The sequence below is a fragment of the Pagrus major genome, chromosome 15 (genome assembly GCF_040436345.1).
Source record: "Pagrus major chromosome 15, Pma_NU_1.0".
Lineage (NCBI taxonomy): Eukaryota > Metazoa > Chordata > Actinopteri > Spariformes > Sparidae > Pagrus > Pagrus major.
Window position 1 is genome coordinate 17,903,419 of NC_133229.1, and position 17,995 is coordinate 17,921,413.

A 17,995-nucleotide genomic window follows, 5' to 3' on the forward strand; every position below is an offset into this window, starting at 1 on the left:
GATCAGTGTGAAACACATCGCACAGCTCTTCGCTTTATTTGTCAGGTGTTTTTTTAGGCTACCTTGCCTTCATCAGGGTGGCTTTTTAATGCGACACATCTGGAGCGGGTGGAATTGACAGTAGCTTAACACTGCATGACAACATTTGGTGTAATTCAAATTGATTGGGAAAAGTAATAAATGAATTCCAGGTTAAAATGGAGGAAATGTTGCATTTGCATTAACAATGAATTAAAGATATAATATGCAACATTTCTAAAAACAACGTTATATATTTTGTTGAGTTGTGTTCTTCTATGATCCTAAATGTTTCCAACAATATTCAAACCCAGAGAAGTCCTAATTTTGTTCAAGGTAACGGTGCATCGGTGCAGCAGTGGTGGTTGTTTAACAATGAAGACAACAACTCCCATGATTGACTGCAGCTCCAGTAGTGCTGGTAGCAGTACTGCAGCTCTGCTATCTCTGCTGCTGTTCGCTGCACTGTCTGATGCTGTCTGTCTTATGCCTACTTCAATCATCCTCATGGTCATTCTTCCTCCTTCTCCTATTTGTCCTCCGTATTTCTCCTTCTCCTCCTCACTCCCTCTGCCAACTGATTTCCAGCCCTCATTTCCCACTCGTCTCTTTCCACACTATTTGTTTTTCCTCTCCCTCTTTTAATGTTGTTTGCTCTTTGTTTGTTCCATCACCTCGCACTGCCTCTCCTCAGAGGATAAGACGTTTGTTTCATCTGCCTGCCTCTCGTACGTGTGAAGGAGGACAGTGGATTGTTGTGTTGTGTAAGGCTATTGAGTAGAGTCTCAGTGGGTTGCGAGCCTCTCTGTAAAGGGCTTGAGGTGTGTTTTTGTATCTATGTGTGTACGTTTAGTGGGTTCCAGGTGTCATCATTTTTGTGCAGCAGTTGTCAGTGATCCAGTACTCCCCAGAGTATGAATGATATTAGTTTTTGAAAGCCAATACAAATATTTTTTGACTGAATTTGATCGCTGGTGTTTTGTGCCTCTGTTCAATATTTTTTATTAAACGTCTTGTTCTTGTTGAGTATTTGGGACATTTTGCAGTTACTTAACAGTAGACAAAGACATGAAATGTGGTGATAGAGGGGGATATCCTACAACAAGCATCACCACAACAGGGATGCCTTACAGTACAGATGGTATACATCTTAAGCTCCCTACACGTTACATTTTGGGTGTCTCAAATGAGAGCTGATACCTTCATGGAAGATGTGTTGAAATCTCTGGTTTTCAATCCCAACTGGTTCTCCTGGATCATACTGTGAGTGAAGTCCATGGATGGCTGCTTGCATGCTTTTTTGCTATTTACATAATAGCTCTACGATTTACTAACCCAGCCCTAATTCCCAATTATCATATCTCTGTGATTCACAGTATATATCTTGGTATTTAAGTGGGTTAAAGTTGTAACTTAAAACCACATCTGAGATGTCACAAGCACTTTTATTAAAACAGACTTCCTGTTTAAAATATACACATATCGATATAAACAATATTGTCTCAAACTGTATCTCGTTTGAAAATATATCAATATATCTTAAAAAGTCAAGATACTGCCCAGCCCTATTCTAAATAGAGTAATTGTCAAGTTCAAGTAGTGTAACATAATTAAAGCTGTAAGCGTTGTTGTCATTTTAGCTAACTTCCTGTCCATTTTGCAGTTAGCAATCCCCTCCCTCCTCTCTACATCACCACACTTGCACGGCTACCTTCTTTTATTTCAAGGAAGCCAGGATGGGGTGTGTAGGCAAAATATGTGTTTTTGGATTTGACTAATAGACCGTTTGAGGACTGATGATAATATTTTTGGATTGAAGTTTATTTTCATGCCATATCCACAGAAGATATCTATTGAAAATCATCCTTAGAGTACCGGCTGAGGTCAGGACAATTCCTCTATGAGAAACCTGCCCTTTATATTCCACTATGAAAACCATGATATTTGTTCATTATTGTATTGTCATTCAGCTGCCTTGACTGCAGCCCCCCTTTTTTTCTTCCTTTTGCATTGTTTGGCATGATGTTGTGCAGGTGCTGAAGGTGGTAGAGATCCCCAAAAGCTAAATGTCATGCTTCTGTGTGCATGTCCAGAATGCTGTTTTCCTTTTGAGATGTCACTCTCTACTGTCCACTTAATATAAGCTGCATGCAGAAGGATAAATGCTAGATACGCAGGCTGCTGCCTGCTTTCAAACTGCTGCTTATCATCTCATCAAGCACTTTTTATAATAGCATTATCTCATGCTTTGATGTAATTAGGATGCCACAGGTACCCGAGGGATCTTAGGTCCAGTTTCATGTTCTCGTACCTAATGAATATTTATACACAGTATTACCATTTCTGGCAGCTAGCTTCTCTGTCTTGATTAATTCTTTGCCTCACGAGTCCCTTGCTGGTCCTGACGTGAATTAAAGAAATATTTCAAAAATGCTTTTCAGTCATTTTTGTTGGATTTTTGTCTTAAACCTTATCCTGAGATGTTGGAAATCTTGCATGATCTGTAATCCTCCTGGCCTTGTGTAATTTAAAAAAAGAAGAAGATATATGGGACTCAATAATGCCCTACTGTCACTAACAATAACTGAACTGAATACCTTAAAAATAAAAGTTATTAGAATAAATCGCAAATAATGGCACACATGGTAAATTCAGCATAATGCACATTTACACAGCACCAATTCCATCAGTACAACAATTTACTCAAGTCATACTCACCACTCTGTTGCTTTGTTTTTCTTTTTAACAGTAGTACTAGTACAATTTGCTTATTAGTCACCCATTCACAAACACACATGTTGATTCATGTCACTTTTGGAGACTTAACATAGACTTATCGTTACCATAACTACTACTAGCCTAACCTTAACCCTCGCCCTTACACTAACCCTAACCCTACCTTAACCTTGCCCTAACCCAGACCTTGAACACTGACCCACAAATCAGCTTTTTCCAATTGGGACACCGTCTTTTTTCTGAATTTAGTGCTGAATCTGAGTCACTATGACTTTGAATGTGACCTCTTTCCCTTCAAAGCCGTGACCCGTTTCTGTCAAAGCTCAGTAGTCTTGCATAACCAGACCGCTGGTGAAAGGCCTGACTGCACCCATTATCATTTTGCTATAGGGCTAAAAAAAAAGCTCATGTTTGCAATTCCTGAAACCAATCAATGTTGTCTTTGGCAGCGCAAAGCCCTGGACAATAATGCAACAGTGCCCCTGCAAAACAGTGTCAAAGGGGACTTGTTTTGGTGGAACATTTGAATGTGGGGAGGTGAGCCCTGACATTAAAATGGCTAGATCCCTGCAAAAGAAAAGGTTATAGCTGCCAGCTTATTTAAATTTGTACTCTCAGTGACCAGGTTAGGGTTAGCCAGGGTATCTTGTCATGTGTGTGGGTTGCTAGCTTTGATGTTCTTGTTGTTTCTCATAGCGACAGGCATTTTGAAAACAGTGACATGCATTTAGCGCAAAAGAGGAGAATGCCAACTGAAATAGTTACCCAACTGCAGGCTTTTACCCACAGTCTACTTCCAGTGGGCCAGACCAAAAGCTCAAGGAAAGCCTGTAAGTGGACTTTAAGTTGAGCTCGTTCTTCACCAATTAATTCCAATCTCTTACTTAAACATTTTTGTGGTTTGTTGCTTAACTGCTGTCAATAATCTCAACATTTCCTGCAGAGATTTTCTAGTAGCTAAAAGGGTATAATTTGCTCCCTTTTCATTTGGCAGAAGGTGTTGAGTTTCGACAAAAACGAGAACGACAAAACATCAAAGTAGCTGCAGCTGGAATTATTTTTCTGCTGTTGACCTTGTATGGGAAATAAAATGATTAAAGGGACTCCACAGTACTTCACTGTCACTACTTTTGTCTTGGCTTCAGTAGAAGTACTTTAGGGACGAACTTTCAGCAGACTTTGCCCTCACTCAGACGTTCAGTGTGACAGCCGTCAGCTGATAGCTTTGTCTGGTGTGTATTTGACAGCGATCTGATGTGACAGCAGTCGTCGGAGGGTTTGGTTTGCTCAGTGGTTTTCATTCAAACTGGCATCACCTTCATCACGGAAGACTCTATTCACCTGTTCGGGGGGTAAGGCGGTGGTGTGGGTGGTTATCGATTGCTGGTCTCCTCTCCAATTTCACTTTCTCTGTCCTCAAACACAACTGACGCTGACAGCCAATCACAGTCTGTCGCTAGCCGTCTGTCAGCTGTATCATTTGGTGTCATCCCGGATAACAACTGGAAAACCCAACGTGTGTGCCAGCGTTGGAGAAAACTATTGGCAGCTTGTCTATACAAATCCTTCTGACATACTGCGGGGAATTTAAGCTTTTTATGCAGAGTGACATTTAGGATTTTCGTTTTTCTTTCTTCTCTGTCTCACAGCAGCTGTGTGGGTTGTAGCATTGAAAGGCTATGTAATCTCATTTTTGTAACACTTTGCATGGTCTGAGATGTCTGAAATCAAATGGACAGGCATACCATAAAATGTGTTTCTTGTTGCTCTCTCCCTGGAAATAGTCTTAATGGAGGTGAGGGCTTTTCTGAAGCCACAATTATATTTGATCGATATACAGTAAGTTTAACTGATGGGTAAACATTTTGTACTGTAAGATCTTTAGATGTACAAATTATTGTAATATTCAGTGTTTCCTCTGTAGGCTACATTCACTCCACCACAGTGAGCCAGGGACTTGCCGAGCCACAGCAACTCATGGCTTTCAACTTACTTTAGAGAGAAATTATTTCTAAGAGATCCACTGAGCGAGGGTTCAAAGATTTTAAATCTGAGAAAGAAAGAGGACAGGTACTGTGTGGTACTCTGTATCAGCAGATACCCTGAGTTGAGGTATCAGAAGTTGGGAGAAAAACATGGATCAGTGAATCCTGACCAAATTTTAAGAACAGTCTGGTAAATTCAGAATAAATATATTTGAAAATATTTAGATTAAAAATATAAATTTGCTTTTTGGACTGTAATCAGTGAGGCCTGTTGGGGACTGTAGGGCCTTTCTTGAGGTGTGCGCTCTACCATGCTAGTTTCTCATGAAGTCAGTTTTACCCTTACCCTAACTACTTAGGTTAATGACACCTGGTATTTTAGGCTCCTGTACGGCTGCACTTCACTGTCGGTCAATATGGATGCACAGCACAAATCAGCCTTTCGCTGCTGTACACAAACGACCTTCCTGCTGTGATTCTCGCTGCCGCTGTTCCAGCTTTTCTGCAGTCCCAACACACATCAATTCACAGCCAATGCATTCTTGATTAGGCGTGGACACGGTAATTGTTTTCATTGCCTTGGATTGGAACGACATTGAATTTAATGTGGTCCATCGATCTTTTGTTGGGGGGAAATTGGGTTTGTTACCAGGGTTGTAGATCTCTCATGGCCCACATGTTAACCTTTTATATTCTCTCTCCCTCACCACATTTTTCTGTCCAATCTCACTTTGACTCTATCCAGCCTCATCCTCTCTTCTTCATTATCCCGTCTCTTTCTCCTATCCTTTGACTTTAAATGTCTTCATCTTTGTCCTTCCCTCAGTCTGTCTTTCATTTTGTTTTTTACTCCATCCTATTCCTCTTCCACTGCCTTTTTTTTTTTCTACTACCCTAATTTGCTTTCAATTTAAAAACTCAATTAGCACGATTCCTCATCAGATACAACACTGTCTAAGCAATATACCACTGACAGACAGCTGATATAACCAGCAAATATGTGGTAATTTCACTCGATACATGACTTAAAAGATTAGGTGATTGACAATATTGCTGTTGACTGATGTTTTTGTCGATCTGAATCCAATTGATTTGCTTTAAAAAAAGTATTGAGAAGGAGTACTCTTTGCATGTACCTTCTGAGCCCTTTAACTTCTTTCAGCTCATTGTTTTGGTTTACAGCCTCCAGCTGTACTGTTTTGATTCACTTTTACATCTCTGATCAACTTCGCTTTCAGGAGCATGCAGCAGTTTTCAGTGAAAATCTCTGGCAACTACCCAACAACAAACAGCAGGCAGGCAAAGTTTGCAGCTAGCTAGTGAACTCTACAGAATTCAGAATTTGGCAGCTAAAGAGCCAGATTTCTCAGCGGCTGGTGGAGAACAAAACAGAGCTTAAAAGAGTGTGAATGTTGGGCTTAAATTCATCTGGAGGGAACGAAACATTATTCCAAAGAATGCCCACGTTGCTCCATGTCTTCAATATATGTTAATAGGTTTGCTGAGACGTTCACCATATCAACTTTATGAGGTCATAATTTGTCCATATTGCTTTTACAGCTTTTTTCCTCAGAACAGTGGTCATAAAAATATTAATTGCTGCTTTAACATCAATTCAGCTAACAGTTCTTTTTAACCCTGCCTTTTGCTAGTGCGTTTTTATGCTTCTTGGCTTAAAACTAAAACTATCAGCAGGAAGGTTACGTCATCTGTCTGCATAATGCATGATAGTAGAGTACAAGATGCAAAACAGGGACTCAGGGCCTCAAAACAAAGTTCCACATTGTCACTAGTGATCAAAAGCTCCACAGGGTCCCTTAAAACAAGAAAACTCTCCATTGAAATCCAGGATAATGGATTATTTTTCTTTTCTTTCTTTAGACGAAGCAGAATGACCCCAAACTTCTTGTAGGATATATCAAAATTGCAGGACATTCTCTACATAATAAAACAGTATTTCACTAAATCTAATCATGATGAATGAAATCTACAATTGAAGTGTGTTTATAGTCTACAGCTGTGCTATGGCTTTCATCATATGACTAGTGAGTGACATTGGCTGTCTAATATACTACTTTTCAGTGAAAATCAGAATTGGTTTTCTTGGTTTTCATCCAAAGTAAATTCTTTGCCCATGTTGGCTGTTTCTATAATAATGTAAAACTGAGAGCACATAGAATCTGGGGCTGAATGGACCTTATACTAACATACCTTTTTTCTTTAACCTGTCTCTGTGTCTTTGTCTTTCTCAGCAGTCAGAGTGTAAAGCCAGCACCATGGAGAGTACCGAGCCGGCTGTGGACCTGCTGGGCCTGGGTAAGACATGTACAGTCTTCTACCCATTTATAATAACCTGTGGACAATATAATAACTTGTCTGACTGTATTCAGATGCCTGCCTAATGTGTCAGATATGTAAATTAAACCAATTATGCTGGGTGATGTAAAAACATTTTTTGATTGATGTTGTAATAATTGTAGGTTCAATAACGTGTGACATTATAAGGGGAAAGGTTTAATGCTGTCAGGCTTTATTTGAGTCATGGACAGAGACCTTATTATACCGTCTGGCAGTTAATACATCACTGGCGGCTTCAGACCTGCATGTCAGACACGACTGTCCAGTGATGTACTCCACTATGTAATTATGTTTCACGTGTAATCCGAACAGGGAGCGTAAACAATTTTGTTCTTTGGGGAAACTGGGCAGTATCAGTTTATTTTGTAACTGGAAAAACATTATTATACTGCATTATTACTCACTTGAGTAGATAATAGGGTTATTGTGCAACAATCAAGTGGAAAATGTTTGAAGATTCCAGGAAAGGTTTAAATGATTATTTCATCTGTCTTTAGCTGGTATAGTACGTAATTTAATTGCAGCGAAATAATTGGAGTGATTTTTCAGCACGAACTCACTAAGGTGCATTTTTGTGGCATCAAAGGAGAAAGAAGTTAGAGAAGGAAGAAGTAAAACCAAATTGTGTTCCCATTCGCTTCAATCTCCTCCTGCTTCCGCTTGCTTAAAGTTCAATCCGTTTTACTTTGACTTTTGAAATCATAATGTTCTGCAGTGTCCATCCAATGAGAGAAAGGGTGTGGGATTGACCTCTTATTCAGGATAGATAACTGCACTGTAAAGATAAGACATGCAGTGCAGAAGCAGAGATGCTAAGAAACTAACATGAACTTGATGACAGCATTAAGTGTAATGTGCACCTTGTTGAATACTGTTTTAGCATGCTGGCCAATTGAGTCTGTCTTGCTACTTTTCACCACAGCATGCAAATACCTCTGTATGTAAAAATATGTTTATATGCTTCAAACAGTGAACTGTGTATGAAACCACTCCACCAAAGCCTCTCAGTGTTGGAGGCTGGACTGGATCTAGGCACATGTCTAGGGCCTCCTTTATACTAGGGGGCCCAGAGACAGGGGAAAGGACCTTCAGCTGCACACATTCAATAATGTTTGACATGTGTTTAAAAATATTGGTAACACTTTTTATAAAAGCCATCATTATTAAATGGTAAATTTATAGTTAATAAAACTTATATTAAACAATATTTTTTTGCTATACATCTTGATGTTTTGAAATATCCTCTGAAGCACTTCACAAATGGACTGGACAACGAATTCAAATATCACAATATTTTGACAGTTTTTGATAAATAATCATCAGTAATGTTGTTAAGTGACTAAGTGGGTAAAGACAAGTATTAGAACAAGTCTGGTAAGTTCAGAAAATGACATCACTCTACTGTAAAGAGACTTTAAAACCAGGAAGACAACACTTATCTGTCTCCTGGTTTCTCAATATTGATATAATGCTGATATATTGCCCAGCCCTATGCATGCATGCATTTAAATGGCATTTATGCCTACATGAAGAACACAACAGCAGAGACACTGGAAAGATTGAATGCACCGAGGATATGACATTCAACAAAGGTCACAAGCTGGATTCAAACCTGTGACATTTTGAGTACACAGTATGCGTCTTGGCCAGTTAACCGCCTGGAGATTCTGCTCCGTGCTCGTTGACCTGGACATTTAAAACACAGCAGAAAAAGTTGAATTCGGTTCGGGCTCTTCACCATAAATGTTTAATTTGCCATCCTCCTGCATTTTTCCAAAACAATACTGTGTTGTATTAGACTTCGCTGAGGGTAAGCTGAGCTGACAGAAGAGAGAGCCAGTGGAGACAGCATTGATCAAACATTCCCGACCGCAGCATGGAAGAGTGGGAGTGGATGCCCTGCTATAAATAACCAATGCTACACACCTTGCAGCTATGTCGAGTGGATGAGATTTCACACATAATCAATAAGTCAAATACGTGGCAGTATGCCTTCAGCACTCACACATCCCCTCGTTACTCCATCCATCCCTCCTCGTCTCTACTTACCTCACTCTGCAGCTGTCAAAGAGCCACTTTTTGCCTCTGCTTCTGTGTGTGTTTCTGCCAATTCCTCTGTTCTGTTTAATTCATTTTAGCTGTCTCTGCTGGAATGAGATTAAAAATAATATTGTGGGACCATTCAGATATGCACTTTACTACAATAATACACTTTTTTTCTACTTGCTTTGCCAAACAATGTGGCAAATATTGACTTTTTCCTAACTATCTTATATCACAAAATAATACAACAGCATTAAAACATATATTTTTTATTTATTTCACATTTTTTTTGGATAGTTTTTGTGTCCCAGGATGATAAATGCTGTGCCAGAGATGTTCCATCCTGCCAAAATAGATCCCTTCAGGAGCCACTAAATCAATTTGAAAAACTTTTATTGATGGAGCACCCTTGTCTGCTTGTTCCTGTTTTTCTGTCTCTACGTCCCTTCCACTTCTACCTCGGTCTCTCTCTACTATAATGGTCCTGACACGCTGAATTGAAACTTAGGTCCAGAGAGAATAAACAGCAGTCTTCCTCCATGTTGTCGCCTCTATTCTAGCAGCAATGTTGAGCTTTACCTCGAGTAGAAATGCTGAGGGTATTCTTTTTCTTATTCTTCAATTAAGAGAAAAAACATTTTATTGTTGTGGAAATTGCCTGGGATGTAGCTTTTTTTCCTGTTGAGTTTTTGCTTCAGTTCACTTAATTTTAGTTCAAACTTTTTCTGAATGCATGATCTAACATATTGATCTTTTTGCCAAACGCCTCTGGCATCTTTACCCCTGAGAGAGACAAAAAAAGAGAGAAATACAGCAGAATTGTTGAGTATACAGCTGAGTAGTCCAAAACAATGAAGATCATTAACAATGTGTGTGCTTCATGCATCCGCATGCTAAGAGTACATCCAAGGCTGAATTTAGAAACTTATTTATTTTTCAGTTTTGGCCCTCCAGATCGGATTCATCTTATAACACATACTGTATGTTGTAGTGTGGCCCAGGAAAACACATCTTTGAGAGTGATGTTAACAGTGATGTTAGTCTAGTCAGGGTCTGTGTTACAGTGATGACAGCACTGTGCCGCCTCTAGCCCTCTCTCTGGTTACTCTTTATTAATATTAATATATCTGATAACGCTGTACAGATCTTGTGATTAAAGGAACCCTGTGGGGTTTTCTTGTAAACAAACTGATTCATACTGTCATTCGTTGCTTCTCACCAAAATGCATTGTGTGCATCCTTGGCTACAGCTACTGTGTCACAGACATTTCTTTTCTTATTAAACATTTGCAAAGCTGTACATTATTATTATTGTCGGCACCGCTGTCGCAAAGACAACTGGATCATTTCCTTTTTCCTTAGAGGAGCAACTACCAACAACACAAGGGTTGTTACCAAAGGGAAGAACATATCAGTAGCTTTTATGGTATTTTGAAGAAATTATTACAACTTTATCGAGGGATAGTGCACAGTTAAAATTTGATACTGGAGCCCTCTACAAGTCAGGGTGGTAAGATTAGGTAATAATGCAGACACCGCCGTGGTTGATTATGCTATGCCACTTCAAGATTGCGTGTAAACAGATGACTCAAATCAATTGATATGCAGTGTACCTGTCTGTTCCAAGCCACTGGGGCAGTCTTGACTGTAGAGAGACTACTGTTAATTTGTTTCTTAGTGTAACAAACTTAAACTATGTAAACAAAGAAACTGTCCACCATTTCTGTCTGTTGGCTGATGGTTGTTTGCATGGTTACATAATTGTCCAACTCTGAAACTTCAGGCTGTTCTTCTCTCTCTTCAATAATCCATTAATAAGGAGTTGCATCAAAACACCCACATCACAATCTAATTTACACTATCTGTTCACAATTTGATATCACTGCACATTCTGAGACACAGAGGTGGTGTCTTACCTCCTTTATCACTTGTAAACAAACATACTGTACCAGCAGCAGCTCATTTTGTGTCTGTTTTCCACACCAACCTCTTTATAATGACTGACTACCAGCAGCTAATGACTGCGGTCACCAACTGGGCTCGTGTCCCTTTTTCTGGACTCACTCGCTCCCAGAATCAAGCTAACTTTGTTTCATGCCCTAGTTGTGACTTGTGTTTTGGGGGAAAAGTGGGTTAAATTAACATGCTTCTGGGTTCATGGCTGTACCAATACTTCAAAGACCAAGACCCCGTGAATTCTGTTATCGGCAAGATGGAAAAGCGTCTCAAACCACTGGGTAACATAATCATAGAACGCTTTCACATGTATTTATGTGAAATCTAATCAGAATGTTGCATCAGAGTCAGGAGCTTAATCAATTCAGACATTTTACCCCTCGTGGTGGTTGCCAAGTCATTCATGTGACAGCCCCCTACTGCTGAATGAGGTCGCTGTATTCACTGAAGATACTGAGAAACTCCATATATGTGTCCGTGTGTGTCTTTGTGTGTGTGTGTTCTCGGGGCAAAGGGTTTCAGGTCGATTATAAAACACACCCCCGGCCTGAACTATTGGGCTGTTTCCATGGTGAAGTCGAGAGTGCTCTCAAGAAGCGTCTCCATCCCGTGATAAAGGACAGGGGGGGGGCACATTGCCCGACGTGGCAGTGATGATGGTGATGATGGGCCCTCTTCTCCCTGCAGCTCATTTCCATGGCAATGGGTGAATGAGTATTTGGTGAGAGGGGGTTTAGAGTGGCTGGAGGGTAATTGATTCACGTGAAATCCTATTTTTCTCTCTTCTATTTCAATATGCGACAACGTGACACCGCACCTTGTCATGTCAGCCCCTAAAGTAATAATCACAGCCATAATAGGCTTCAGCACTTTTTACAGCATTTAACTATCAAAATAAAAGCCAGGCAATGACATGAAGGCATGACGGGATGAACTGAGGGCAACAAGCAGTAGTTTGAATATAAGGATTGGAAGACGTCACAATCTAGTAGTTCTTGAGCTTGAGTCTTAATGGGAGGTCTTCTGGGCTTCTCTCAGTAAATGGTTTTCCTTGTAACCTGCTGTCTGGCTAAAGGACCTCCATCTTGTTCACACTTTAAAAAGGGCTAAATTATGGATGTTTCATCACTGTAGTTATATAAATGACCTCCGCTGCTCACTCGCTCGCTCTTACACACACACAGTTCCCTCTCTTCACTCTCTTCCCTTTCACACACTCCATCTCCTCCCCCTTTCTGCCTCTCCATCACTACCCTCTCCCCCTCTCTCTCTCTCTCTCTCTCTCTCTCAGACGACTGTACATTGTGTACTCGCAGTTTCTTCTTCAGCATTAGAGTCGATCCCTGGACAACAGAGTTCTTACATGATGATACTGTAGTTTAAACTTATATCTTACTTACTTATATAACACGAGATTGATAGATCATTATCTACTCACCCCATGCCAATGGAAAGACGGTTGAAGTTTTGTACGTTTCTGGAGCTTCACAGCAAAACGGTGTTGCAGCATTCTTCCAAACAACTGAAATAGCTGGGGACTACTTATAAAATGTAAAAAAAAAACAAAAAAGCAATCCCCCCAAAAAATAACCTCTTAAAATGGCTATACGGTTTGTATGGTGTAAGCTCTGAGATCCCAAATTGAACGCGCCATCAAGCTTGTGCACCCACTTCAGACAGGGTGCATGCCAACACTTTTAGCTCTAGTGAAGATTTTGACTTGAAAAGGGTGTAAATAACATCTTTTTAAAACTATTTGGGATCTTGGGGCTTTTAGAGACTTGGATTACAACGAACGAGCTGTACGGAGCGTTTTTATGGGGTAATTTGGTCGTTTTTAGTCCCCATCTACTTCAGTTGTTTAGGAGATTGCTGAAAATATGTTTTATGGACTGATAAAGATTTCCTAGGTCTTCTTGGGAAGTAACCATCAAGTAAATATCTTACTTTGCTGATAAGTAACAAGAGGATCTCCATTTGGATGACTTATTCAACGTACAGTGCTGTTATTGGAATAGTTACATAATATTTAGGGAAATGCCCGTATTTCCTTTCTTTAAGAGTGAGAATCATTCTCATGCCTCTGCATTCAGTATGGAGGTCAAGTCAGGATGTGGTTAGCTTAGCTCAGCAAAAAGAAAAGGAGCAAGGCAGGAAAGCTAGCCTGACTCTGTCCAAAATTCAAATAGACTTTTGTTTGTATTAAATCTAGTTAAAAGTAAGTTCTGTACTGAACACACTGGCATGAGATTGATGTTAATTTATCATCTAATCTCACTCTTGGGGGAAAAAAAAAAATCTTAACTATTTCTAAAACTTAAATGAGACAACAGCAGTTTGAGACAGTTGCTTTTCTGTAAATGTAACTACTAAAGATACAGACATTACATGACTGTTGACTACTCATTCATTTGACCAGTCCACCATCCTTTTTTTGTGTCTTTTAACATCTGGCTTTTTCACTGCAGACATTTTGATTGTCATAGCCAAAACAGCACCGTTGTTACCAATTACATGAATTATGACCCTGTTTTTGTGTCCTATAAAATCTTGTCAGTGGGCCAACATGACACAATAGACCCTTTCACAGCACACATGTTGACTGGTCAGAGCAGAAAACACACATGTTGAACTACTAACAATAATAACGACGGCTTTGTTCCATCGGTGCACCATTAAGCCATCCCAAAGGGTCAATGAGCACAATACCAGGACTTGAACTGGTGCACCCAAATGTTTTTACTCACACCTGAGCCCTCTCTGCTACCAGAATGTGTGCTGTGAAAGAAGTGTATTCATTTCACCCCCCAATAGGCAATAAATCAGTTTTGAACCATCTGGGAAAAAATATCCTTTTTCCAGTTAACATTTTTGAAACTTTTAATTTTTAAAGTTTGAATGTGTCTCTTTAGAATTGTATAATATTAGACTCTTAATTAATTCAACTGAGCTTAATCACACCCAAAACTAATTCAGTGCTGTGTTACAATTTTAAATATATTTGCAAATTGGTAAGCGAAAGGAGAAGTATAAAGGAAATCATTTTCACTGCAAAGCTAACTACTGAAGGAGTGCAGTCATCAGAATTTTCTTGAGGATGTTCCAATTAATAAGCATGATAATTGTAAATTGAGCTGTGTGGGGCATCATGCAAATGAGTGTGAATGCGAAAATCTTATTTAAGTATGTAAAGGTTGTATTGAATAACTGGTAATGCTTTCAGTGCCTGCAGTCTACTCTGAGCATCCTGATTATATTCATACTGGTTTAATAGAAGTCTTACATTGTAAATGTTAAGTAATGTAAATGTCCTGAATGTGTTTAAATATATATTCAGAAAACAACTTCAGCACAAGGTCCATTTTGCAGCTGCTCGCCAGCTTGTGATCCTATTACATAATTTTTCATCAGAAATCATAAAATACCGTTTCTGAGTTCTTTAGAAATTGTTTTTTTTTGTCAGCGCCGAAAGAATTCTTTGCCAGGGGGTGTACAAGAAATGTCTTCAATAGTCCTAAAAAATGTATGTTTTTAGCGTTATCATCATGGGGAACATACTGCACTGTGTTGCCAAAGCATTTTAGGATGTACAGTATATAGGACACACAGTACGCCTCGAGCGTCATGTAAAATGTACATCAGGTTATACTGTACTGTAAACTGACAGAATCTACAACATTTCAATGTAAACGTCAAGAAAACAGATTGATAAATGAAGAAAAGGTGTTACAGAAATTGCATCAGATGTGATAAATTGATATCTCCATCACCTGGACACTTTTGGTTTGTGATCGCTCTTTCTCTCTCTTGCTCCCTCTCTTAGATGCTCCAGACGGTGGTGTGAAGGGCTCGGGAAGTGCTGCACCAATCAGCGATGACCTGGACATCTTTGGACCAATGGTCTCCAACCCTCTCCCCTCGTCCAACAACACACAGCAGGCTCAGGTAGGAAACATGCACACACACACACACACACACACACACACACACACACACACTGGCTTTCATCATCAGCTTATCACCACAGGCAGACTGCAACACAGGGAGTCTGTGGAGACTCTCATGATGCAAACACACATACACACACACACACACACACACACACACACAAACACAGGCATATTCACAAACACTCCATATCCCTCATACGTGCTGACACACACTCTCTGAGGATCATATCAAAGCGAACTGTCATAGACTCTCCTTCATTGAATTAATTTGACCAATGTCCTTCAAAGGGAGAGAGAGAGAGAGTGGGCCTATCTGAGGAATAATGAACTGCAAAAATGAAGAGAGCAGCCCTTTGCTTTACCTGTTATTTACATGTTGTTTAAGCCTAATGCAGCTGATCGATTAACACATGGGTAAACTGTGATTGGCAATCGGAGGAAAGATTACTTGTGCAAAATACCTTTATGTATACTTATGTGAGTATACTACTCACAGCCCTACAATGGAATAGTGTGGTTTTTCCTCCACATAAATGATCTTACTGGTCCCCCAGTGTCATTTTCACGTTATTTTGAATTCCACTGCTTTTCTTCTTAAGACATGCTCGACTCAGCCTCGGATTGGTTGCCTGGTTTAGTTTCTGGCATGGAAAACCAAAACCTGATGACTCATGTTATCACAATATGATATGACAGTTTTCCAAAAAAAGCCTCTTGTGATGTCACAGATTGCTTGGCTTTCTCAGTCTTAAAGTGCCCTCATAAATGTTCAATAGGTAAGACGTCAGAGGAAAGTCCATGACAGTCGGGACTCCTTGGTCTTCTTTAGTCTCCAAGTAGTTCTGTCAAAGCTTTGTGGTGTGTTCAGGCTCTGCTGCGGGGTGAACCCTTCTCCACAAAGATGCACACTTTATACTTCAAAGATACTTCTCCTTGGTCAGGGTGGAGTCAGTTCTGTGCAGGTGTCCGAATCCAGAGGAGGCGAAACAGCCCCAGACTTGAATGTTTCACCGTTCGTCTGTTTACATACACTCTCCTGTTACTGCCATACATTTCTAACTTAGATTCATCAATAAACAGAACTTTTTTCAGTGAAATTCTATTATTGAGTATTTCAAGTGTTTGGCCTTGTTTCCATCTGGAGAAGTGGTTTAGAAACTGCTACTCGTCCTCATTTTGTCCTTTTTTTGACAGGATTTTTGTTGATTGGAGACTTGTTTGTTTGGCAAACTCTGTATCTGTGGTAAAGTTGTTTTTCTGTCTCTCAGTGAACTAAGCTTGATGTATTGATCTTCTGATTGTTTGGTCACCTTTGGTTTGCCTGACCGTGCTTTGGATACAACTGATTCAGTTTCTGCAAAACATTTTACAGTTCCATGCACTGCCCCCTTAGAAACCTTGATAGCCCCCCTTGAATTAAATTTGACTTTTCTGACAGGTTTGATTATTTGCATCCTGCCAGGGATGACCTCAAGAACAAACAACAACGTCATTTCATTTGATTCTTTCATGCTGAAACCAAAATAACGCTATTAGATTTGTATTATGCTTGATACAAACTAACCCTGATTGACGCATTGTAGACTACACAAATACAGGCCCAGAGTTCATAGAAAATAGTCATGATTTAAATCACGATTGCATCATCAGCCAAACTATCACAGATATCTGAAAGAGGAAATTAGAAAACAAAGTGATGGAGTCCAATGAGTGTGCTCGGTCATGTCTTTATTTTCTTGGTAAACAAAACAAAATGAGGCGTTTGTCTGAATATGAAGAGAGAGAAAACAAAAGGGGAAAAAAGGAAATTGTTTTATATTTTCTAGATATTCTGTTCTTACCTCTCTCAGTCCTTCAACGACTAGTTTCAAGGAAACAAAGCTGGTTGAATTAAACATTTTTCAAGGAGCAGGGCTGACTTTAAAATGCTATTGAGGCCTTTGACCTTGGCTTGGCTGGAAATGAGGACACACACATTCATGCAGGCACATATGTGAACTCTGTTTCACACAACATCCACTCGGAAGATACAGTTGCACACCTGTAGTCATGGGATATACACATACAAGAAACATAGAGGTAAGGTGACATGCATTACATATGCCATGAGAGCAAAATACACACACACACACACACACACACACACACACCAAAAACATATTCACAGTGACACATTCCTCAGTTCAAAATTCATTCTTTCAATGGCTGACCTATTCCTAGGTTTTAAATTGTATCTCACTCTGGTACACATGCACACACACACACACACACACACACACACACACACCTCTGAGCCTCCTGGGACCGAACCAGGCAGTAGCTCGCTAGGGACCCAGGCATGAAGAACAATTATGAGCTGCTGTAACTGCAAGCTCCCCCTCTGCCACTGCCAGCCTCCCACTTACCCTCTAATCTCCCCTCCATGCTCACCTCCTCTGTGACTTCATCTGCTGCTGCTCTGTTTCTGCCTCACTCCTCTGCTCATCTCCATGTATCCATTAATCCCAAATTCTCCTCCTCAGTCCTCTTTTATTCTTCTCTGTGAAGCCCTTTGTTTGGCCACAGGTGATGTGAGGTAACACTGCAGCCCCCCTTTGGCCAATCATGAATGTCTTCCAACACTTCCACATTAAATTAACTTATCAGCAGAAGTCCATTCATTTTCTGGAGGGTTATGCATCACTCATGCCACATGGGAATTACCATGATTACTGTACCAAGTGGTAATTACAACTGGGAATCTTTGATTTTTTTGTAAGCTCCACTATAGCCAACTTAGCTAGTCGCTTGAAAAGGCAAATACATATGAATGCCTCACTTTTCCAATTGTCTTCCAAACCACATTTAATGGATATAGCATTATATTGAGGCATATTATTTTTAACACTCAAGACCACAATCACACAACTATCTTGGGTTGTCAGTCTCATAAGATGTGTCAAACTCAAA

At 39.9% G+C, this 17,995-nt stretch overlaps 1 protein-coding gene across 4 annotated transcripts in view; it reads left to right on the forward strand.

The window, feature by feature from the left end:
* Window positions 1-17,995, forward strand: part of LOC141008953 (stromal membrane-associated protein 1-like) — a 100,923-nt gene that overhangs the window by 59,429 nt on the left and 23,499 nt on the right. For all 4 annotated transcript variants that reach the window (XM_073481327.1, XM_073481329.1, XM_073481328.1 and 1 more), the window contains 2 exons: window positions 6,992-7,055; window positions 14,920-15,041. In XM_073481327.1, coding sequence (XP_073337428.1) covers window positions 6,992-7,055; window positions 14,920-15,041 — 186 coding nt within the window. The remainder of the gene's footprint in view (window positions 1-6,991; window positions 7,056-14,919; window positions 15,042-17,995) is intronic.